At 38.3% G+C, this 25,814-nt stretch overlaps 1 protein-coding gene across 1 annotated transcript in view; it reads left to right on the top strand.

Moving 5' to 3' along the window:
• The window catches only part of SH2D4B (SH2 domain containing 4B), a 66,884-nt gene that overhangs the window by 18,826 nt on the left and 22,244 nt on the right, over window positions 1-25,814 (top strand). The window contains exons 4-6 of the mRNA XM_003207781.4: window positions 8,390-8,534; window positions 14,526-14,736; window positions 16,498-16,625. Coding sequence (XP_003207829.1) covers window positions 8,390-8,534; window positions 14,526-14,736; window positions 16,498-16,625 — 484 coding nt within the window. The remainder of the gene's footprint in view (window positions 1-8,389; window positions 8,535-14,525; window positions 14,737-16,497; window positions 16,626-25,814) is intronic.

Raw genomic sequence — 25,814 nt, 5'->3', positions numbered from 1 at the left:
AACTCAGTTACAGTATTTTAATGTAGGTTTGAAATACTTTTTTTTTAAGATTCTCCTGTCAAAGATAATTTGAAGACAAGACAGGAAATGGAGGTCTCTGTTTCTTTCAATTTATTGTGTAATGATAAAAACAGCAAAACACAATTGTCTTAGTGTGCAGGGACATTATCACGACTTCAGAGACTGAGATGTGTACTGTGGGACTGCACAAGATTGATGCAGCTGGGTTTCCATGGAGAAAAGCATGACTCCTAGGAGATCTACATGCAGCCATTTCCATCTACACACCACTCACTTTACCCAGCTGACAGTTTGCTCATGTCATTTTTTCTCTTCTTGGGATGGTGATTAAATGCACAGAAACTGTGGATGGAATCCTCACCTTGTCCCCCTCTAACAGGACAAATTTTGAAAATCTCAGTGTTTGTTTATATGGTTTGATTCCCAACTAGAAAACTCAGCAAGTTTCTTGTCTCTCTATAAACAGTGGGGCTGGGATTTGAGGATGGCTATATAGCAAAAAGTCTCTGCAGCACAAAGTTGCTGATTTACCTTTGCACAATTAATTTGAACTCATAGGAGAGAACAAGGCTTTTGAAAATTGATGTCAATGAGAAATGAAACTATACCTTTCAAGTAGCTTTATTAATGTATGAATAATGAGCAGAGCAACTAATTAAATTGCTTTCCTTCCTCTGCTTTCTAGAAAGCAAAGCGCTATTGAACTAAGACTGCTGCAGGCCTGTTCACTTGTGGCTCTGTGGCTGTTTCACAATGCATTTGATGGTCTAAACGTCCACAAGCTCATTGTTCTTCTGTTTCAAAGAGATTTTTTCAAAAAGCTGAATGAGCAACTACAGAAAATTCAGTGGCCAGTAGTCACATTCTTTTCTTTTAAGGAAAGCTAGCCTTCCACAATTTGAAAAGAGTGGTACCAAATTCTGCTCGTTGTACTTTGCTTGATGAGAAGGTCATGTCTCAGCAGCAGCAGCTTCTCTGTCCACCAATTTATTTAATTTTTCTCAGTTCCTTGTTGGGAAAGAGATGAATTAATCAGTTCTGTTATGTATGATTGCAATCATTGAAATCAGGAAGAAATGCACCTTTCATGAATGATTCAAAGTGTGGAATCAAATGCAGATCAATTACCTAGCCCACTTTAGCAGGTTTAAGATATTTAAGATACTTAAGATATGGTAATCATCTTGGTATGATAATGACCAGTATGTAGTTAAAGCAGTCCCCAAGGCTAGGGTATGAAAAACCTCGGTGTCTGCGAAGGCTTTGTCCTCTTGAAGAATTTTGACTTGAGAGATTGGAACTCTGTCTGTTTTGCTGATATGTTTAATTTCTGGCCACACTGTATCACAAAGTCTCCTTTTTAAAACACTTTTATATTCTTGACCTATCATGGGACTTTAAGGCTGTCTACGCTAGATAAATGATATCTCACATATCAAAGTGAATGATGATTCCTGTCTCCATTTTGTAACACTATTGAAAAAATACTGCATTCCTTGGTGTTTCTTAAACAGAAATGCCTTTAATTTATGATGCTAGAATATAAATGTTCACTGCTCTATTTTTGCAGTTCAAGAACTGCTATTCTTTGATGCATCTATTGCAAAGGACAAATAAGAGAGCCAATTACTATCATTAATCTTTTTCCAAATTCACAAAGGCTGTGAGATCATAGACATAATTTCCTGCTTTTATCTGTTGTTAAGAGTCTTGAACAATGTACAGAGCTAGGATAAATTAAACATGCGATCCTCAGTGAGCCAGAAGAGGATAATATCCTTCAGCTACATTTAGGAATGAGAGATACTGTCTCAGTTCTTCGTGGTCTCCATAAAACAAGAAAATATTAATAGTAAAGTGCTATCTGTGATGTGACAACATCAGATACCTGTCAAATGTAATTATATAAGCACAACTGACAATAAAGCTAGGTTGTATCTTGTAAAAATCTATGGGTATTAATCAGAAATTATGTATCGAGTTTAATCGACACTGTGTGTCTTCATGTATAAAAAATATTTAGTGGGACTTTTAATGACATTGGCACTTATGGAGAAATAATGCTTATTTTTATCATAGGCAATAAGAGAAGAATAGCGTTACAATTTCCTGTCATTATTTTAATTTTTATTTTTATTCAAGTGTTTATGACTAATTCCCATTGGGACTGTGTTGAGTGACGGGAGAGTTTCTGTGTCCTGGCTGTTCTCATTCTCATGAAAGAAGGCAGGTTTATAAATAACCTTCTGGGAAGAAAAAGAGTAATTAGTGCTCTAGCTCAGGAAAGTAATAAGGACCACTTGTGCTTAGTACTCAGAGCACACTTCTGTCCCGCTGGCTTGGATGGGCTTTCAACACATGCTTTGTGAGTGCTTTCCTGGGCCCGGAATGCTGTGGACTTGTTTTTTTTTTTCAGGTAGCTGCTGCCAGATATTGAGCTTAGGAATACAGTAAAATGTCACAATGGCCACTTACAGTACTTTGCACTTAATGCAATCTAGCAGTGAGCATTCTGTTCTACTCTAAAAAAAAAAAGAAAAAAGAAAAAAGAAAAAAAAAGTTGTCTCCAAGTAAATATCAGGTAATTAAGTGGGCCTGTTTTTTATCTTTAAGTGCAAATAAGCTGTAATTTCAGCTATGTGCCCTGTGTTGAGAAAACACTGAACTCGTTCCCAAGGATAGCATATTCAGAATGCAGGAATAAGACAACAGCTTCTTGACAGCATTTTGCATCTAACTCATTCTGAAAATCCTTTCGGTACATTCAATACCAACTGCAGTATTTTGGTAATGCTTCACTTCTGTACTTTTTTGACACCATAGTTAAGATTTATTTTTTTTTTAATGTGGATGTTTCTTTAGTGATACTGTAATGGTTTTTATCTTCAGCAAGGAAACAGATCTTAAAGTTTTCCTATCCTACATGCAATGAATTGTGACATTAACTTAAAAGAAAAATCCTTTCCCTAGTAACATGGGTACTGATTGTGCTGCTGAAGCTGATGTCCTTATTCTGGACACAGCATAAATATGACCTTTCCTATGGGTAAATGGGAACATATGAACCACTGAGGGGAATGTTGATGTACCAGGAATTTGAACTGTGAAGAAGAAACAGGCCATCAGGGGATTCTGCTCAAGAATGGTCTGCTCCAGCACATGTAATGAATCTCAGATCGTTCCTAATCAGGATTAGTCCTCACCTTTGTTTTGTACTTGATCTAAAACATGGTCTTTGCAAAGCTGAGTGTGATGTTGGCACCTGCCCAAATGAGCTGTATATGAATAGCATGCCCTGGGGCTCATTTGTTAGTGAAATGTGAATTTTAGATAAAGCGCAACTGCACTGATGGCATTTGTCTTCATGCAAATGTGTGCATGGACTGGTGAAATAATGCAAACCCCCTGTTCTTCTTGAAACACTGATAGTAGAGAAAATGTTTCTGCAAACGTTTTTCTTTCTGAGGCAAGTGGGAGGATTTTCTCAGAAAAACATTGGGAAGTGGTTGGATGTATTTCTGCTGATACGTGCACACAGCTCTGCTGGAAACTGCCAGGTGGGTTTGTGGAGAATGCTGATCTCTGAAGTCAGTCCTGCTGTTCCAGTCCTGCTGACTGAATACTGTCCTGGAGCCGAGGACCCTGGGTTTTTCAGATTCTCTGACTGAGGGCTGGGAGACCTAAGGCCTCAGATGTAAAGATGAGCTGTGCTCACAGTACTCTGGCAGGTGGCCTGGACATGTGCCCTAACACAAGGCTGACTGCAGGGAGTTGAAGTAAATGCATAGCAGCTGTGCTGCAGCAGGCTGCCTTCAGCTCTCAGACTGCCAGGGACATTTCCTGACAGCCTGAAGTGTGGAGGGAATCCCAGGTATCCTTTGTCTCAGAGAGGGCTGCTGTAACGCACCCTCTGTGTGGGTTTTGCCCCAAGCAGAGCAGCAGTCATTCAGCTGCCCTGCATACTTCCTTCCAAGAGAAGCCCCAAGAGCCTCAGCAGCCAGAAGCTCCATTTTCCATTGGAAAACAATGAGGTGAGGTGTTTGTCTTGTCCCAGGCCATTTTAAAAATCATTCTGCAGCAGAAACCAAATACTGACCTAATCTTCTCTCATCCATGTTGGACTGAAAAACCTGAAGCTAACCCTGGCTAGGATTAAATATTATTTAGAGCTGGCTGAGGTAGCACTATCAAACACTGTGCGATGCACATTTACAGTAACAAGTTTGTGGTAAATGCTCAAATGCCAGGGGCTAGATAAGATCATTTAGCATGTTCACGTTCTTTAGTGGAGTTAAAGCTGGAGAGTATTACTCTTGCCTATTGAATTGCCAGCATGATTTGTTGCAGCAGGTTGGTATTTGTTGGCAACTTGCAACCATGCACTGAATTGTCACCTTCCTAATTATTCTGGAAGACATGAAAGGATCACTGCACACAGTGCAGTCTCTCCCAGCTGCGAGGCAGAAGGTGATGGTTGGAGATTATTACAGTTCTTTTCTTTCAACTCTATGTGAAGGATTAGGTTCGCAGGGAGATGCAGAAAAACGTGGTGCTGTTCTTTTTCCATTGGTCTAAGTGCGAAAAGTCCAATTGCTGTTCATTTTCAATAAAAATTCACAGTTTTTATTCATACTTATCCAAATGCTTACTCATCTGTCCTACGTCGTGCTATGAATTGTCATTTCCCCTCACAGACAGTTGTTCCCAAATATACTTACACGTGCATTCATGCACTAATTTGAGTAAATGCTATTTAAAATCGAACTTGCTCAAAAATATAGAATGGTGCAAAACAAGTTTTGTCAATTCAGAGTCAAGTGCTAATGTTGAATGCTTTTGTTATTTCTTCTTTGACCTACAGATTCTTGTTCCCACTAAAAAAAAAAAGCTACACTTCTTAATAGCCACTGCTGTTTTCCTTATAGAACTGAACTGAGTTCTGTTTTTTAGGGATTTTCATCTTTATACTAGAAATTCTTCAACAACAGCTGCATTGAAACCAAACTTCTGACAAATCCCTTGTATGATTCAGGGAAATTGCTGAGGTGGATTCTTGTGGGGTTTGTTCTGGTAATTTTTGTTTTGTTTGTTGTTTGGTTTCGTGGTTTAAGATGTTGAACAGAAACATTTTGATAATTGAGGATTACCTCTATGCTGATCTGCCTTCCTGAAAGGATAGCCTCCATGCGGTGGAATTTTTTTCTAAGCAGTGCAGTTTGGTGGATAACATTCACCTCCTAAGAATAAAGAATAGCTGATTGGATGCTTTTTCCAAGAAGGAATTAAAAACATTTGCTAGCGACTGAAATAAGAAAAGTCTAGTTCTGCAGGAGATGTAAAAGGGATTTTTTTTCTTCTGAAGAAGCTTCTGGGCTTTGAAATCAGTGCTGCATAAAAGCATTGACATTTCAGAAATAATGAAGTGTCCACTCAACTAATCTTCTTAAGACTCAGGAGATAACAGTGCGAGGACAATGTTAGAAATAATCAGAGAGTCTGGCATTAATATATGAAAAATTGAGTGAAGAACAATACCGGGCTTTTCTTTCTCAGAAACAATAAGATCAGCCTAATTTATTGTTCATCATGTGTGCTATAAAACCCCTATTCGCTACGCATGTACATCACTATCAATAAACAGTTTTTCAGGTCTTTAGGTTTAGTTTAATAGGATCAAGGGGACCTCCTCTGCTTGTGTAAACTAGTGGTGCTCAGCTTAGCTAAATGGAGAAATGTTGTTTTCATTTACTTGAGGAAATGGAAAAATTGCAGAATTCTTGTGACTGCATAGATTTGCATTTGTTCCATTTTTCCACTGAAAAAGATGTTTGATTGTTGCTGCTAAATTGCTTACTACTTCTCAGTCTTTTTTAATTGTCAATGGACAAAAGCATTACAGAACTGTGTCAGCTGTCTGACTATTCAAAAACCAAAGCACCCTGGTGAAACTCAAGGCATCTGTCCTTGTTTATGCACTGTTATTTCCACATTCATGCAACTACAAGATGTCGTTTTTACTTAAACATGCCATTGTGTCATTCCTAACTGGAACAACCAAACAGTATTGATTCTTTTTGCTGCATTGGGTCTTCATTAGGCTTCCATGAGTCACAAATGGTGAATAACAATATTATTTGCTTTGAAAAGCTGTCTTCAGAAAACAAGTTGAACTGTGCTCCTTCAATTCCAGCAGTTAACAAAAAATAACTCTGGCAGAGCTGGAGAGAATTAAAAAAGCAAACCAGTGAACAAACAATAACCTTTGCCATGGTGGATAAAATTTTTCTTGATTCTCAGATGAGTATTCCAGACGTGTTTCACCACTGGAAAAACACAGATGATGGTCACTCTTAAATGTGTTAAAAAAGCAATGCTGTTTGGTAACATCTTCCAACAGGAAGAACCAAAATGTGGAAAATTAGATGACTAAGATACTTTTTGCAGGATTAACAGCAACATCACTTGAGTTTGGCAGTGCATCTCCTGATGCAGCATGTAGCACAGAGCATACTCAAAGTCAGGTTTTTCATCTATCTTAACACTCATATTTGTAGTTCCTATTAAGATAGACCGCGTATTGTGTTGGTTGTGCTGTGAATCCTTCTGTGCTGAAAATTATGAAGGTAACTGTTTTCAGTATTGTAAAGAATGGCCTTCGAAAAAGTTCACAGTGCACAAACAGGGTGTGAATGAAGCTAAATATATCTGATTCCCCTTTGAAAGAAGGAGCAGTCTTATCTGAACTTAGTTTCAGACTGTGTCTTAAGGAAGAAAAAGAAATAACTCATGCAAAGCCCCGTGGTTAAGATCTGCTTGCTGAAATATGAGTTCTGAAAATTGATCAGTCCTGTTGGTGCATTTGAGAGAGTCGTTTTCTGGTTTAATCCTATTTTTTTCTTTCTCTGTGCTGACCTATTGCCTGTCTCGTTGTAATTAAACATGAAAATCTCACCCAAAAGGAAGAAGTTAGGAAACTTCTGACCTTTTACAAACCAAAAAGACCCCACATGCAATGGTTTAAGTAAGACAGAAGTATCTCTCCCAAGTCCCTAATGTGAAAGCAGTTTCATCGTAGTTTATTCAGCTGGATCAGTTGCTTGATGCTAGACATTTGATAACAATTTGCAATAACTGACAGTCTACCTGGGCTTCATTTCTAGCTTAGGTTGAGTTTAGCTGAGTTAGCAATTGAGGGTGGCTGAATACTCAGAGGCTACTAATGAAAGTATTCTGCATAAGTTTCTTATTGTTGTGGTTATAATGGTTTTTCCTTATTCATTCAAGACCTCTGTTCTTAACGAGATAATTATTTACACAGCACAAACTTCTTAGTTTGTAGTAGCAGTCTTGTTAGTTCAACAAAATAAATTTACTTCTCTTCCTAAGGTAATAGTGAAAAATATAGAAAAACAGATGTGGATTCCTATTCCTGCACTAATTAAGCACCTCGGTTATCGATAGTATGCAGAAGGGCAGCCGTAACGTTACTCTATCAGGTTTCCATCTCTGTGATGGTCTTCTTGCACAGGAAATTTTTGTGTGTTGTTACATTTTGCAAAGTGTTTAGCATATGCTGGAGGATCTGGCTTTTCTTCTGGAACATAATGGTCTTGATATTTGAAGAACATTGTTCTCTGTGTTGGTTATGAAGGCACATGGTGATAGTTGCCCAAATAAGAACACTAGTAAATCTGATTCGGAATAGTACAGATCTTAGAAAAGATGTTGTAGCAGAAATGCTAAGTCAGGGCTTGAACCAGTGACTGAGCACCTGGTGGGAAGGCAGGGCCAACCCACGTATATGCAATGCAGTTGAGTGATTGGAAGGGCTGGAGCCAGGAGCCACCCCTTCCTAGATCTCATTGAAGTGTTAGCAGTAGAGGTGAGGCTCTCTCTCTGGAGATCCTTGCCTACCTGAGGTCTTCCAAAGCTCTTTTCCTTCATTTCTGTTTTTGTGTTTCCTGCATTTCTGTGCTCGTTCTCATTTACTGTAGCTGAAGACTTTGCCACCTTGCTGTTATCATCCCATTATAGCATTACAGATGTGTATAAAGCTTGAGTGGGAGTGATGATTCCAGTAGGAGTCTGTGCGTACTGAAAACAAGAGCGCTACTTCTGAATTGTAGAACAGTACAAGTTTTGGTGCCATGTGATGAGGTGTTTTCCTTATAAATTTTAGATCTTAGATCCTTTGAAGTTCCTTATTGCTGCAGTTTCTATTATACTTATATGGGATGAAACTCTTAAGTTGAAAGAAAGCATTTTTTCAAGGTACCGTAGCTACTTTGGTCAGAAGCAACTGAAGCAGTGTCCTAACTTGGCATATTGTTCTGCGTTAGTCATTTCTGTTTTGCTTCATTTTGCTTAGAAAAGAGAAGAAGAGGAAAGACAAAAGGGTGAAGAACAAATAAGGCAGCAGGAGGAAATCCGAGCAAAAGAGCTGTATTTGAGCCTCAAGCAAGCTCAGCAGCATAGTCAACACAGCGATGATGATCAGGAGTGGGAAGAACAGTGTGAGTAAAACTATCTTCACAAGATTTATGTATTTCTGAAAGACTTCTGTTTGCTTCTAGAATGAAAAGAGGTGTTGCAAAAAATCTCTCGTACCAAGAGCAATGCAAAACAGTGTATTATTTTTCAGGAAATCACAAACTTATCTTACAAGTGAAAGTTTCTATGAGTTTGCCAATTTCACGTTTCTGAATATCAGTCCATGTTATGTCTTAGAAAAAATGTATCAATTAGAATGAATGGACACACTTATTCAGATGCCTTGTTCTCTGCTATCTCTGAAGAGGTAGAATCTGTCCTCATCTGTGTTTTAATTCCTTCCATATGATAATGGGATAAAGCTATGATTTCAGCTCTTCAGTTTGAGGGATTACAATAAATAACACTTAGATTTCCCTGAAGAAAAAAAAAAAAATAAAATGCGCATGGTGGTGCTCTCCCTGTGTGGAGTACCTTTTTTTTTTTTTTTGGCCACTCTGAAATTATTTACTGTCGTCTTTGTGATTAATTTATAAATATAGTTGTGTTTTTTTAAAGACATTAAAGAACGGGACAAGCATGTGACTCAATGTATATACATACATTGTAGATATAACCTCAATAGGTTGTTGTGAACAAAATGTTGTAGGTCTACTTGATCTGAAATCTACTGTGAAATTAACTGTAGAAGAAGGAAATTTGCATTTTCTTGGAGGAAGAATATTATTATTTCCTGCAGTAATACTTGTTTGATTACTTTTCAGAAAGTGTGATGTTTGTAATGTTATAGCTCACATGGGTGTATTCTATTAATTATATACACTGCAAAGTTTAATCAACTAATATTGTAAATAGAGCTTTATGGAACTGACAAATAGCATGTGTATTATGTGAAATACCTCATGAAGTAGAAGAAAATATTGCTGTACTGTTTCAGAATATGCTATGAGTTAATTTTATAGTGTTGGTAATCACTTCAGCAGTTCCTGAAGACTAGTTACTGAACTCCTATTACCTGAGATTGGTGTGACAGTGAATCTTTCTAACAAAATGAATTAAGATTATATAAGATACACTGGTGCCATTTTCCAAGGTGGTAGCAGGGCTAGGCTTATTTTTGATCAATAGAACCTCTGCATATTACGCTGTCAATAAAGAAAAGGTAATGATTCCTAAATCATCTAAATCTAGGTGTATGTATTTATTCTGAAAGGAAAACTATAGTTTTCTATGTTTGGACTAAATTAGGTCAGAAATAGTCTTTAGTTTTGTTGAAAATTAGATGTTGTCAATTACCATCAGCTAGCAACATAGCATAGAGGATGGCGTTATTATGTACTTATGTACTAATAATGTACTTAAATATTTCTTCGATGGTAGATAAGGAAAGAAAATACACCTGCAACCATGTTACAAAGAAAAGTGCAGCCTATTTTGATACTGAGAGTGGCAACAAAAAATACTCTAAACATTACTAACAAAAGATATTTTTTTATTACTGCAATTATTTTACTTTGATGCATTGAAGAGAGAAGTGAAGGTTTTGAAATTGTTTCAGTTTTCTCAAGGAATCCTGGTTGTACAGGGACAGATGTCAGAAGTGCAACAAAGGAATTATGAGAAGAGGCAGAGGGAAAATAAACAAGCTATGGAAGAATGGGACCATTTCTTTAATGGCATTCGGTCTCAGTCCAAAAAAGATTTCAACTACATCATATGTTGACTGACGTAATGGTTATTTTTTCTTATGTAACCTCTGGTTGGAGTGTTCTATGTGTTTTGAAGGAACTCTAAATTACCGGTACATCCTTTGTCACCCTCACTCTATATATTTTGCTTCCTGTATGGATGTATCTTTGTGCTCAGAAGAGTGACTGACTGCAGCTCTCAGGTAGTTTTGAGATACCAAGTGTTACCACCAGTAACAGTGCTGCTGTGGACAAAACAAAAGGTCAGCACGGTCTGTTTGGCTGCACCATGGCTAAGGTTTGCAGCCTGCTATAAATTCTGTGCTCTCAGAGTTTATGCTGTTATCAGGAATTGATTTAGCATTAAACTAACTGCAGGGTAATGACTGGAGTGTATCATAACTTTGTTTATCCTCTTATGCTTATCTCATTGTCTCAATTTATCCCAGTTGATTTGAGGGCTTAGAACTGTGTTCCATTACCAAATAGCTGTGACAGTTTAAGATATGAAGATATAGTGTTTAGTGCCTTGGTTGAAACCAGTTCCTGGGCTGGTTTAAACTCTGCCATCCAACTACGGTGAGTTTCCTGAGGAATGTTCATATCTTTTGTTCCCTTAACTTTGCCAAAACATCAGAACCTTCAGCAAACAGACAGCAACAAATATTTGGAAGAGGAAACGTGTTAAACTGCTAGGGAATGAGCTAGTGCTCAGGTTCACCAGACTTCTCAGCTTTAAGTTCAGTTCGAGTGACATCTTTTTTCCCCCTTTTCATGGCAATCCTTTCATTGTGTCTTCATATATTTCTTCAACACACTGAGAGGAAATTTAGTCAAGATGGGCAAAGCTGTCCGTTTGTCATCTTTCCTAAGCAAGAAATAAATGCATGAACGTGTGAGAAAGGTCTAAGCAGACATAATATTAACATGTTTTGTCTCCTGTCCACCTGCAATGGAGCCCGTATTGGCCAGTAGTAGGCCAAGCTCCTTTGTGTCTTGTGACCTTGTAGTCAGCCCTTCATATTCAACAGTGCTGGGGTCAGTACTGAAGAGGAACAGCAGTGCTAGTGCAGCTATTGTGGAGAGCAAATGTAGCAATGATATTGATGACAGCAGTAATTTATTTAGCAGATGAAATTTAGAATGTGATGAGGATTCATCTCTCCTCGTCGCATTATCCCCTCAGTTTACTGCCAACGCGATAAGCAAAGTGCTGCTAATATTAGTTTCTATTGTTCTGTTCAGTTTGCTTCTGTGGTTTGCTTGATTGTGCCAAATAACAATAAAATCCCATAGAACTGCTTTGTTAATTGAAATAGATAATTTCAGTGCTTTTTAATGTAACAAATGACAAATGTGGAAAAACCTGAAAAAGCACCACTTTAAGGAAAAAATGATTTAGTAGCAATTATGCACATAATATGTGTTGAGGTACTATAGAGAGCAGTTGCAAGTTAATATGTGGAGTATATAGGCTGGTAAATGAGAAGACAAATAGTAAAAAGGAATGATTCAGATTGTCCACTTTCGCAAGCTTTTATTCTGAGAAGTGAGAACTGAAGCTAAGCTTGGATAGAAGAGTATGTATTCTGATTGGTTTTGAATTGTTCTACAGGCTGGTCTATTTTGTATGTTTCTAGAGTATTCAAGAAATGATACTCTATGCCATGCTCTCTGAGTGTGACTCCGCTGTGTGAGACCAGAAAGAAGGTTTTTACATTGCATAATATGAGAACTTGTAGCATAAGGATTCCTCTGCTTGATTAGTGCAAAAGGCATTCTGTCAGTACACTGCCAACTTCCTGCAAACTGCACCAAGGAAAGAAATGCCTGGATACTGTCTGACCAACTGTACCCCTCTCCAGACAGTTAATAAGCCTGAAAAGATGCAAATAGATTTGAGTGACTTGCTCTGTTCATATTCTTATATCTTTTCTGAAGCACCCACCTTTGGTCTCTGTTGGAAATGGGATACCAGGCTGATCTGGTAGGGCCTCTTCTATATTTTTATGTTATACAACAAGATGTGCCTATGAACTTGTTGAGGTTCAAAGGATTTTATGTTGTTCTGGTACTTACCTTCCACAGAAATTCAAGTGAAGGAATTTAATGGCAGGAACATTTGATAAAATGCTGTTTTTTAAGGCAAACAGCTCCCGTTTCAGCTTTGCATTAAATAAGCACATGCTCAATCTTAATATGTGCTCATAGAATTTCAATAGATTTCAGAGCACGTTGCTGAATAGGGATGGAATTATTCACGTACTTTCAGATAAAAAGGTTGCTGAAGTCAAGTCCTGTTGCAGAATATTTTTGGGAAGTTATTTCGCAATTGTGAAAGAGAAAACATAGATTTATTAGCTAGCAAAAAGACAGTAGGAATGTCTGTTGAAAAATCTATCGCTGAGGAAACTTGAGCATGAATATACCTTGTTTTTTTTTTTTCCTTGCCAGTCAGTCTGTACATCAGTAGAAAGGAGTTCTGAAAAGCTCCACGCAATCTGCCCTCAATCTGTCTGTAATGAACAATGACTGGTTTCCAAATGTCCTACCCAGCTATGTTCTACTCATCTTCATTGCTCTCTCTCATATTGCTGCTAACACGAAGTCCACGTTTAAAGCAATCATTGCTCAGTGGCTTTACAAAGAATACATCATAGAAATTTTTGTATCTAGTACACTTGACATACTGAAGTAGCGTATTTAGATAAGATTATCTACCCTTAAAAAGGACCTGTAAGATAAATAGTAGAACACAGTACTCATTTTTTTGTGCTGTATGACTGTTACTGTATTTAGCTAAAATGACAGTGTGTGTATTTAAGTGAAAATACACTGAAGTTGTGTGCATAGCAAGTAATGATGACTCGTTTATTATTCTGTCTTGATTAGTTGTTAGTCATATATATCTTTCTACCTATAATAATATTTTATAACTAAACTTAAAGGTGTTCTCTCATTCCTTCATTTGCCTAAAGTGTTTTATTTTATCTTTTCTGTTAAGCGCTTTTATTTTTTTATTCCATTAAACCTTTACATAACTCAGAGAAATCTATTATAACCTGTGCTTGCTGGAAATCAGAAGCGTAAACCAGAGGCATGCAGCCTAATGAAATGCAGCTGTCTGGTATTATATCATGCATTCCAAGTCACAGGTACAATCACAGCAGAGTAGGAAATAGCGTGTGCACTTTATGAATTGGGTATGATCTGAGCCAGGATAGTCATGGCAGGATTGATAATTGCTACTGGAGGCAATAGCGTGCCTGCTTTAATATTTGCTTCACTGAATGTTAAAGGTTTGTTTTGCACTGGAATAATTTTCCTGCCTGAAGTTATTCATGTCTGAAAAAATCATCAAAATGGGGCTTGAGGCACCAGGAAAGAGCAGATAGATGGCAAATATTTGCATATTGTGCATTTAAGTCACACCAGTTTGACAAGGGGATAGTTAGTACGCTGTTTTTCAAATAAAGAAGCTTTAGTGAAAGATGTGTGATCTGTGGTGGCCAGAGCTGCAGTTCCATCATTTCAGGCTATGGAAATTAGTTTGCTTTACTTATGTATTCCTGGTCAGTGCCACTGATACGTGTGTATTAGAATGATAGGATATCCTAAGATGGGATATTCCCATAAGGATCATCTTGTCTATTGAATGTGCCAGACCAGACTCTGGGTCTTTATATACAATTTCAGAGACTGAAATAGGAGATAACACCATCTGTAGCATCAGAATAAGCTTTACGTTGGCTATTCATTTCCTGTGCTGTTCCTGAAACAATTTTAAGACTGGAGTTTTTAAGGTGGAGATGTTTATGATTTTAAACATCGTAATGATGATGGCATCCACTTTTAGAAAGAAAGCAATGTTAAGAAATAGAGCAATCTAAATACCAGTGCTCGCAATTGTACATTTTGGGTAAACCTCCTGCAGTTCTAGTTCTCTGCTGCTCAAGCAATAATTAATATTCTCTCTTGAAACGTATAACTTGATCAACCATTAGTGGAAAAGATGTCCTGCAGCAGAATTTCTCTTATTACATCCAGTGCAAGCATCAGATGTAATCACAGTCTGTGGAGGCTCAGTTTTTGCCTGTAGCGATCAAGCCATTGATAGCACAAATTTGGCATGCTTCCTCTGCTGTTGGGCCTGTATTTGAAGCATCAGGGAGGTTATCTGCTTAGTTTTCTACTGATAGCGCATTGTAATTTGTGTGTTTTTAAAATCAGGTAACATGAGTAATAATGACATAAATAAGGGCAAATGTCAGTATTTCATGTATTTCAAAAGCTTTTCCTCCCGACCCCTCTCCTTCGTTGACTCAGTGCGCCGCTCCAAAGCTGCGGATGAGGAAAGGAGCCACAAAGCACGCAGAGCGCGGGACGAGTACCGGCGGCAATCCTTGCGGGCCATCCAGAAGGGCAGAGTGGCTGATCTGAGTAATTTGTTCCAGGGAACCAGCCTGAATAACGATCAGGAGGCAAAACTGAACAGCAACAGTGCGAGTCCTTTGCTGTCTCACGCTGTGACATCCAGGTCTGTTTGTACAAGAGTAACTTGAAAATGCGTGTTCTGTTGAACTGTTCCCTTTACACTGCCTACCAGGGTGTTTTTAGGGTGGAAACAACTGAATACTTAATGCCAACTAAATTATTTTTCAGGCAGATTTGTGAGAGCCCATACTGAGAGATGGGCCCATCAGAAATCATGATTGGATTAGCATGCAAGGCTCTGACATGAAAAAAGTCAAATGGACAAATTCTTAGGCAAGTCTTAACCTTCAAGCCTGGAACTGTCTGCTTCTCAATGGATCATAGAATCATAGAATGGCCTGGTTTGAAATAATGATAATCTAGTTTCAACGTCCCTGCTATGTGCAGGGTCGCCAACTGCTAGACCAGGCTGCCCAGAGCCACATGATCTTTGAAAACATGCTATGGACACTTGTCATACTCCTAAATTTCCAAGAGTTTTCTCTTGGCAAAATCAAATATGTTCAGTGTTTTCTGTTTATTAGTCTTCCATCCAACCATTCAGGGAGTGTTGTATAAAGAATTCAGCATATAAGTGCTAGAATGTTGATTAGTCACTGTTTTCCTGAATACATCTTCTGTCATTAATTTGGCTTCCTGCGATGATAGTGACAATGTGAATTCTGTCAGAATGGTAGCATTAAATGCTGAAAGTGACATTAGATCTAACTTTGCTTTACCGATTTGTGTTGCACCAATGAGGAGTCCCCTCTTGTGTGGAAATCTGTTCTGCTTTGATAAATAAGTTCTTTTCAGTGTTGTGTTGAATCAGAAAACCTCTGACAGTAGTAGCAAAAGCAGTTTGAAAAGGAATCAAAATATCACTGACTGAGAGATAGCAGAATATTTAAAATTACCATCAAATCAACTTGTCAGAGCTGTTATTATTTTTCTGAGCAACTTAAATAAAAGTCTTTTTTGAAATGGAGTACTATAAACACTACTGAAAATGATGTATTTTAAAAGAGATGATCTGTAACAAGAAGTTCTGAGCTTCTGAAGTGAGGATACTTTCAGTAGAATTTGCCCAAGGAATTTGTGGATGCCCTGTCCTTAGATGCATTCAAAGCCAGGCTGGATGTGGCTCTCAGCAGCCTGCTCTGGTGGTTGGCAGCCCTGAACATAGCAGGGGGATTGAAATTAGATGATCCCTGAGGTCCTTTTCAACCCATGCCATTCTGTGAATTTGGTAGTACCAGACATGAATGATTTGAAAAAGGGCTTGAAAAAGAATACTGAGATATGTTCTGATGGTTATACGGTTCATGTTCAATACTGCTTATTTATTATAAGCTATGCTTTAAACATATACTGTGATACAGCATATAAGTAAATGTATATAGATCAACTTCCTACACTTAATAAAAGTATAGTGAAGAAAGGATGTGGGTATATAAAATTTTCCTTCTCTGATGAGGTGGGAATTCAAGGGGAGATGTACAGTACGTGGTTACTTACAGCTGGTCTGAGGCAGACCTTCAGCTTCTAAGGAATGCAGGTTTAGTGTCATATCTCTAGTTTTTCAATGTGAAGCACAACCCCTGTAGTTTTACCTTGTCCCATTTGCTTATTCAGTTTTTTCCTTTTGCATACTGTGCAATTAAAATTGTTCAGTGATCTATACTGAACAGCAATTACACTGAACATGCTGTATTTTTAGGTGTGTGTTGTAAAATACATACAAAAGAGATTTTGAATTATATTGACCTTTGCTTTCTTACACTGCTGATTCCCTATGTGACCGCTTTCTTGCCTTCTAATGTAGTAAAATCTGGGAACGTCCTTCTAGACCCTTTTCAAGAGAAGTTATCATTCGTTGGTTCAGAGAAGAGCAGGTCCCTCGACGTGCTGGGTTTGAGAGGAACACCAACAGGATTGCTCAGTGGTTTCACGGTAATAACCTGGTCTTTACTTTCCCATCTAATAGAGCTGTAAGTGTACCTTCAGGAGGTAAATCTTACTGACCTTTCCTTTCAGAAAGGAATGTCTACTGACAATGTGAAACCTGGTGCATTTTCAGTGTTTTTTTTTTTTTGCATCATTCCTTTTTCTTAGTATGTGCTTTTCCTATTTTCTTTTTCTGATTAAGTTGGTTTGTGACTCAAATAGCTGATGTTTTTCAGAAGTATTTTGATTAAAATATATATATATATACTTTCTGTATTATGGCAAGCCAAGCAGGAAGAACAGACCAAGATGGGATGAGGGGAACACTAAAATGAAGTGGCAAATAATGTAGTGGTATGTTATGTGAACATATCACATTAAGTTTTTTCTTTACCTGATTTGCAAGCAAGATTTGAACTCATGTGTCTAACACTTGTTGCACTTTGCATACCGTGGTATCTTTCTTTTCTCTCGTTGTTCTGCAAACAAGGAATATTGACGTCTTAATTTTTTCTGAGTGTCCTGGGAATACAGAAGAATGTGTCTGTCTTGCATAAGGAATTGGCATTACAAATGAAAGCTATTCTGCAAAGCCAGAATTATGGCTAACTACTTGAACCAAATAAACAATAACGCAATAATTGTTTGGATAGGTGGGTGTTTCTATGGAAAGGACTACTGCCTAGTATTTAATATTGTTAATATTATGGTAATGGGTTTTCAAAACCTCAAGAGTCTCTAAAAACATCATTGAAGAACTTCTGTATTTTCTTCTATCCCAGTTTTGGACCATAAAATGGGAGGATACTGTTCTGCTCACATTAAGATCTTTTTGAGTGCAGTGCATTAAGATATCTATTACAGCATTATTGAAGAAGTGCATTAGTTAGGTACAGAATTACATGGTTTTGCTGAGGTCAGTAGGCCCTTGCTTATCAGGTTTGACTGGCAGGTCCTTCAGCTTTTTATTCAAGATTAAGCAGTCGCCTATTTGCTGTCTTCAAATTGTACTATAAATGTCTGATATTTTTACTCGTATAGAGATGAAGGCTTTGGGTTGTTTTTGTTTGGCTAAATTTAAAAAAGACTAATAATAAAAAAACATGTCTTTGCTGTTATCTTTAGAACCCAAGATCTTTATCTTGGATTACATTAATATGATGAGGTGCTCATCTCTTCTCTCTGTTGACCAGTGATAGGATTCGAGGGAATGTTATTAAGCTGCATCAGGAGAGGATCAAGTTGGGTATTAGGAAAAAGTTACTCACTGAGAGAGTGGTCAGGCCCTGGAACAGTCTGTGAGGGCAGTGGTCGCAGCCCCAAGCTGCCAGAGTTTAAGGAGAATTTGGACAATGCTCTCTGACATAAGGTTTGATCTTTGTGTGGTCCTGAGTGGAGCCAGGGGTTGGATTCAATGATCCTTGTGGGTCTCTTCCAAGTCAGGATATTCTGTGATAGTATAATTTGTTTGCTCTGTTTTTCCTTTGTCCTTTAGCCTTTCTCTTTTGCTTGAAATCTGCTTAATCGTGTTATTTTTTTTTCCTATTCCCACTGGTTTCCAGCCATTATTTTTGGAAGAAACTTCAGAAATGTAGGACATTTAGCCATCACATATTCTGTTCAGTATTTAGTTATTCTTCATTCAGAACATACAATAGTGTTAGTTCCCTTTTTGTCTGGGGAGTGGTTGATTTCTAAATATTTCCCCAGCTTAGTTGATTCCAATGTCTTACTACTGTTGATGTTATTTATCTACAATATGAGTGGGATCTCTCATAAGTATGCTGAGTATAATGTGAGATGACTAAATGAGGAATTTGCATATTGCCTGCCTGTAATGTGGCTTCATGTATGTTTGCTAAGTGCTTAATGCAGCATTGTGTCACCTCCGCTTGCCTGGAGGTTGAAAGAATAGTTCAAAGGCTTCTGTTCAGAATATCACAGAATCACAGTATGTCCTGGGTTGGAAGGGACCTCAAGGATCATGAAGCTCCAACCCCCCTGCCTCAGGCAGGGCCACCAACCTCCCCATTTAATAACAGACCAGGCTGCCCAGGGCCCCATCCAACCTGGCCTTGAACACCTCCAGGGACGGGACATCCACAGCCTCTCTGGGCAGCTGTTCCAGCGCCTCACCAGTCTCATAGTAAAGAACTTCCCCCTGACATCCAACCTAAACCTTCCCTCCCTCAACTTCAAACCATTTCCCCTTGTCCTGCTGTTATCTACCCTTTCCAAGAGTTGATTCCCCTCCTGTTTGTAGGCTCCCTTTAGGTACTGAAAGGCTGCAATGAGGTCACCCCGCAGCCTTCTTTTCTCCAGGAAAAGAATATCTGTAAACTTCATGGCTTGTGAGTGCTGGGGGAGAATACCAGGTCAGTGCACGCTGATGGTTATTGCCATCTGGTTGAAGGAATACACAGGTTGCCTTTAGTCGTCATTCCTATTCTACGTAGATATAACCACAAGTGTTTTTAGGACTTGCTATCACCTTTTCTGGAAGTCTTACCAAGAGCAGATCTGAAACAAGTTTGGTCCCCAAATTATGTTCTCATCATGTAACTTTACATTAGAGAATACATAGAGGCGTACTGTTAGGCATCAGTAAAAAGGTATACATTTCTGTCATCCATACTGACCCTATTCTGTGCTTACACAGAGCACATTAGTCTCCAAGGCTGTTAGTCTCATGCTTTTCATCACTGCTGAATTGAGACACAGAGATGAATGATGTTCATATGCCAACTGTTATGCAGGATGAAAAAGAGCCCTCTGTTGGATAATAAGGAGTTCGCTACACGTTGAATGAGGCAAGTCAGGCTGGAAAATCTGTCTAGCATTTGGAGGACTGACGACAGGATCAATCTGGTTTTGCACCATAGCCTGTAGATAATAGCCATACTGTAGTTTTAATTTATTTTAAATAATTATAAAGTAGTAGTGTTTATAACCTGCACGTATAGGTTTTATGTTTTGGAATGCTATGCAAGAGGAAGTTTGTCCTTGCAGGGCTCTACATGTTCTCTACATGGGTGGATTTAAACATAGCTATTAGAATCATGATTACCTATTCACTTTTTGGGAGATGGAACGCTGTTTTTCATACTCCCAGAATAATTCACTATCAAACATCTACTGCATTTCTGATAGTGTTTTTCTGAGACAAAATTTGGAGTTGTGTTCAGATCCTGCAATAGGTTTCTGCATTTGATTATGGATGTTACAAGTCAAGTCAGATACATAAATTGTGGCAAAAATCCAAATCCTTCATCAGCTCTAATTCAGTTCTCTGCTTCTTCCTTAAGAAATAATAGATGTTTTGCTGTTTTCTGAGAACTAAGATGATCCTTCATATACCAAGTCACTCTACTTAGCTCATGATGATTGTTTTAGTGTGTTGGTTCTTTTGAAGGCTTTGGAATTGTATTTCTAGTGCCATTACAGTTCCAAAGTGTCTACACAGGCAGGTTATTAGCAAACAAAATAAATGTTTTAGACTCATGGCTCCACTTGGAAGGGAGCAAAGTATCAAAGTGAGGTAATGTGAGCTGTAGCGTGTGGCAAGGAGAAAGGAAGCTCAAAAGAGCAGCAGGGAAATTGTAGAATGAGGTAAATGAATAATTAATGTGAATAGGCTAATTGCTAATGTGAAATTAGTTTTCTTATTCTTCTACAATACTTTGTCCTTCTTGACTGCTTGTTAACTGGAAGCTATGTTCTAAAGATGTAGATGAGATAGAGAAAGGCAATTTCACTAAGGAGATATTGTAGACGCTAAAAATGTGAGACTATAAATCACAGGTGACCACAGGAGTGGAAACAAGTTTAAAGTGTTAACAGTTTCATTAATACAAACTGATCAGGTGCCATGCCTGATCAAAGATTAAAAAATGTTTGTTTTTTTTTTTCTAAGTATGTCCTTCCAAATTTAAGCTTGTGCCAGAAAGTTCTTTGAATCTTTTTCATAGAGCTTACTTCTGGGTGAGCTTATTAATCGCTTAATGGAAAAATATTTTGCTATTAAAAATGAAATTGATTTACACTCTGGAGACTTGTTGCCCCCTCTATTTAAAACACTTTTAAAGATTTTCTTCTCTGTGTGCTTCTATTAGAACGAGCATTTATGATTTCATTTAGTAGGCCACAGTGATGGCTTAGTGTATTTGCCAGTAATTTTACATTAGTGCTCTGTGTTGTCGCCTTATTGAAGTGGACTGTAGGTGGTTAGTTTTTCTCAATTACTATAGCTATTTCATTCAGACTGTACGTAACATCACATTATATAAAGTAAAAAGGAGAGATTGTATAATCATACAGTCCGTAGAGTTAGAAGAGACCTTTAAAGGTCGTCTAGTCCAACTCCCCTGCAATGAACAGGAATGTGCACAGCTAGATTGGGTTGTCCAGGGCTTGATCCAGCCTCGCCTTGAAAGTCTTCAGGGATGGGGCATCAACCACATCTCTGGGCAGCCTGTTCTTATGTCTTCCCACCCTAAGTGTAAACCCTCAATGTAAAAGATCTTTTCCTTGTATCCAACCTAAATCTACCTTCTTGGAGCTTGTATCCATTTACTCTTGTTTTGTCACAACAGATCCTGCTAAAGAGTCTGTCTGCTTCTTTCCTGCAGCTCCCCTTTAGATAGTGAAAGGCCACTATCAGGTCAGCTCGCAGCCTTCTCTTCTCCAGGCTGAACAGCCCCAGCTCTGTCAGCCTGCCCTCTTAGGAGAGGTGTTCCATCATTTTTTGTGGCCCTCCTCTAGACACACTCCATTAGGTCCATGTCTCTGTTGTACTGAGGACTCCACATTTGGATGCAGTACTTCAGGTAAGCCCTCACCTGTACAGAATAGAGGAGCAGGATCGCCTCCCTCGACCTGCTGGTCATGCATAGAATCATAGAATCACCAAGGTTGGAAAAGACCTAAAAGATCATCCAGTCCAACCGTTCACCTATTACCAATAGCTCCCACTAAACCATGTCCCTCAATACAACGTCTTTTGATGCAGCCCAGTGTACATTTGGCTTTCTGGGCTGCAAGGTCACACTGTTCTCTCATGTTTAGCTTCCCATCCACCAGTATCCCTAGGTCTTTTTCGACTGGGCTGTATTCAATCCTTTCATCCCTCAGCTTGTATTGGTACAAGCTGGTTGAGGGTTGCCTCAACCCATGCGCCATATCTTGCATTTGGATTTGTTGAACATCATGAGGTTCGTCTGGGCCCACTGTTCAAGCCTGTCCATGTCCCTCTGAAAGCATCCTGTCCCTCTGCTATGTCAACTACACCCCACAGTTTGGTGTTATCAGCAAACTTGCAGAGGGTGCACTCAGCCCCACTGTCAGTGTCACTGATGAAGACATTGAAGAGCATTGGTCCCAGCACTGACCCTTGAGGGACACCACTAACCACTGATCTCCATTAGACATTGATCCATCATTGATCCATTGACCACCACTCTCTGGACTTCATCCTGCAGCCACTTCTTTGTCCATTGAATGTTCCATCCATCAAATCTGTACCTTTCCAGTTTGGAGGGAAGGATGTTGTGGGGTACTGTGTAAAAGGCCTTGCTGAAGTCTAGATAGATGATATTAGTGGCTCTTCCCTTGTCCATTGATGCAGGATGTTCCTGAGCTGAGAGCTCTGCTGTTTATCTATGGAAATGAAAGAAATATTTATATTAAAAAAAAGTATCAAGTGAGAGCATAGATTATTTGGAAAAAAAAAATTAAAAAACATATACAAGGACCTAAAACTTACGCATTTTAAAGAAAATAAGGACGAATATGTTCAAGTACAATGCCCTTCTACCTACAAAGGTTGTGTATTCTATGACTGGAGAAAATTATGTTCATCATGTATTATGATAAAAGTGAATGCAGAAGGCCTTGTTTGTCTGACCAACTCCCTGAATCTGAGCTGTGCTTCTGTTTTACATATACTGTAGTCTGCTCCATAGGCAATGGATCATGTTTTCTCCTTTCAGTGTCAGTCGTGTGTTTTCATTAGTTATTTCATCTGCACGCAAAGTGCACTTAGATGTCAGTCGTTGCCAGCATAAGGTATTCAGCTCATACTACATATCTTTAAATACTGGATCTGGATATTTCTCTTTTTCTGGATATTTCTCCTTTTCTAGCATAGCACATGTGTTCTGGGTAGAACCTTGTTAGTGTTGGACAAATTACTGATATCCTACCAATTAGTGATCCATATCTGATTGTCATGTGTTCCTGCAGCCGTTGTTTCTTTGCCTGCAGGGTTACACTAACATACATTCTGCTTTACAGGCATCCACTTAGCCTTCTTCAGCTTACACTAGAGTAAGTCACATTTATTATTTTACCTGCAGTATTTTCTCTTTGAAGTACAGCAAATGTCTTTAGACTCAAGGTCAGAAAATTTTCCTGGTTGCTCAGCCTTCTTACTGATCCTTCCGTCTTACTACGCAAAGTACTGAAAACACGGTGCTATTGATCCGGCCTGTAGGCAAAGGATGACAAGTTATCAGTTGGACAGCTCTTTTGAAACCATGCTATTTTCCTGCTAAGCAAACCTACCTCTCTCAAACAGGGTATCAGCAGGTATGTTGCGTAGTCATGCAGGGGGGGAAAGCATGCACCTGCACAAAATTATGTTGCTGGTTAGTCTTAACTATAGATCGACCAGTTAGAAGCAGATTGTGACACTTAAAGTGCTCTCACCACGGGAGATAAACAGTAGGAGATGATATGAAACAAAGCAAAGAGATTTCTCTGAGTCTGTTGGCAGCTAAACCTTTATGAGTAGCTTCTCGATATGATTCTGGCATGAAGGCAGGATGAGGTGCAGAGTGGGAAACACAAATTCACTCTTTTCCTGCAAGGGAATGACAATTCTTTTCTTTCCTCTTGAATTTCAGAAAAGTCAGTTCTTCTTTCTACTTCCTTGTCTTTCAGTGAATGGGACTGTCACATCACCCTCTTGTAAAACTTTGAGGTAAAACTCCAAAAGAGCTCGATAGAATAACACAGTGATTAGCATATTGTTCCTGTATCGTTCCTTACTTCTGCATCCAGGATTATACCTGTAGTATAACACATAATAGACCTTAATCCATGATATGGAAGTTAAGTTATATGGAATTCCACAGAACGTTCTGCCATTGCTGTTAATGCTGTCACTGTTGTCTTTCTTGAGTGCACATAGCTTTTGTAAATCCATTCCACTGTGCTTGATGATGTACTTTTGGATTTGTAGTGAGATGCAAACATTTATAGATGTTTCTGTGCAAGGTAACAGAGTTAATTAACCATGGGACAGAACTTGCTTCTGTTTTCACTCTTAACCATGCTGTTGTTTTCAGAGTGTAAAAGCATGTAAGCTTTGAGATCATAGGGTGCCGGTTGCAGTAAGGGATTCTGCATACTCTGAACCTGTGTCCAGATCCTCTTATGATGAAAAGTAAAATTATTTGATGGATGAAAATTAGATAACAATGTTCAAGTGAGTCTAGCTGCTAGCTCATTTGCTTTAATTGCAGTTGTAGGTAATGGTGACCATTTTTAATGGTTTAACAGAGAACTGGGGTGGACTCTAAAGGATGTCCAGATCTGGATCACTGCAAGAGCCACATATGGTTATTATCATGCTGTTCTTTGGGCATGTTTTCACTATCCAGATATTATTCTCGTTTTACTTCCAACAGTATTTCAGTGTCTGACTGACTAAATCAAAACACGAGAAAGTTGCAAGCACCTAGAAAGGACTGTAATTAACAAGTTAGCTTAAAGTTCTGAAATCTAGTCAATTGTATGACAAGAAAAATAACGTATTGTTTTCCCTGACTTATTTTAGTTTGAGTTAGAAAAAGAAGTACATTTTCTTAAGTACTTACAGAAAATACCACGAACAAACTGCTTAATAGAAATCTATCTGGGATGTTATTTTAGTACGAATATGGAAAATGTTCTAAATTGTAGCATGATTTAAATTGGTATTGATTTAGGAATAAAATCTTTAATGACTGCTTAGTTAAAAAACAAACAAACAGGCGTGTAGAAAGATCCCTTCTAAGTCCAGTAATGTGATCAGGAGAACAAATGTTAGTTTGACTACTACTAAAAAAAAATAACGCATTCTTAAACCTTATTATAGTGAATATACTCTCAGGCAAAAACATTTTCCTTCACCAGTGAAAAAGCTTTGAAAGTGAAGAACTCAGTATATTTTCTGCTTAGTTTCCTGTTGTAAGATAGATTGTAAAATTTCATTTGTAGGGCTGCATGTTATCTGTGACTTTGATTTTTCTCCTTATATTGAGTGAGCTCTTCTGTTATTGTGGTTTGCCGTTACAGTCGTCATTGAGATTTCCAAAACAAGTCTTGACAGCTTCTTCAACATCTATGAGATGTTCTATGTACATTGTGAAATGTGTTTTTGAAGACCATCATGGACATATTCATTTGGTAGTAAACATTATGTGATAGGCACGTGGCTATTTGTACACATGTAAAAAAAAATTCCTTAAATTTTCCTAATTTTTGGATCTGTTCATTTCATTATAGAAAGGAGATGTCTTGATTATTTTTTAGTGGTGGATGTATTTTTTGTCATCAACCAAATGTCTTTGTGTGTTCAACTGCCTTTCTCCTGTGTCTAATTCACAATGAAGAACATTATCAATAGAGCCTCTGGGAAGTTTTTATTTATCTTACGTTGTTAAGTAGTTTTGGTGATCGCAGAGAAAATTGAATTGTCATTAGAACTGATATCATCTTCAGTGTGTTTGTGTTAGTGTGTCTGGCTACAAACTGTGGGCCAAATTTGTAGCACTACTCTAGGTTCTTTCTGAAATTAGTTGTTTCATGCTAGGATCATACAGCAACTGTCACCTATGTTGTAAGGTGCAAGGAAACTTAACATGGGAAAGGAGAAGCTGGATCTTTCTGCACCTTGTTGACAATGCCTTTCTGGACCCTACCCGAGTGAGCCCTGGCTGCCTTCCCAGGGCTGCTGTAGAACAGACTCAGAATGAAAAAGTCAGCTCTTGTTTATAGGTCAAACAGGAACTTTAATGACTCTTGTTGGATGCAATGAAGAATCTAAACTTTCATAGACTCAGATAAAAAGCAAATTAAAATTAAAATGACGTAGGTACATCAATACAAATTGGTATCAGTATAAAAGGCCAGTGGAAAATATTAGCAGCTCTA

The sequence above is a fragment of the Meleagris gallopavo genome, chromosome 8 (genome assembly GCF_000146605.3).
Source record: "Meleagris gallopavo isolate NT-WF06-2002-E0010 breed Aviagen turkey brand Nicholas breeding stock chromosome 8, Turkey_5.1, whole genome shotgun sequence".
Lineage (NCBI taxonomy): Eukaryota > Metazoa > Chordata > Aves > Galliformes > Phasianidae > Meleagris > Meleagris gallopavo.
This window is presented reverse-complemented; position numbering and strand designations above follow the sequence as displayed.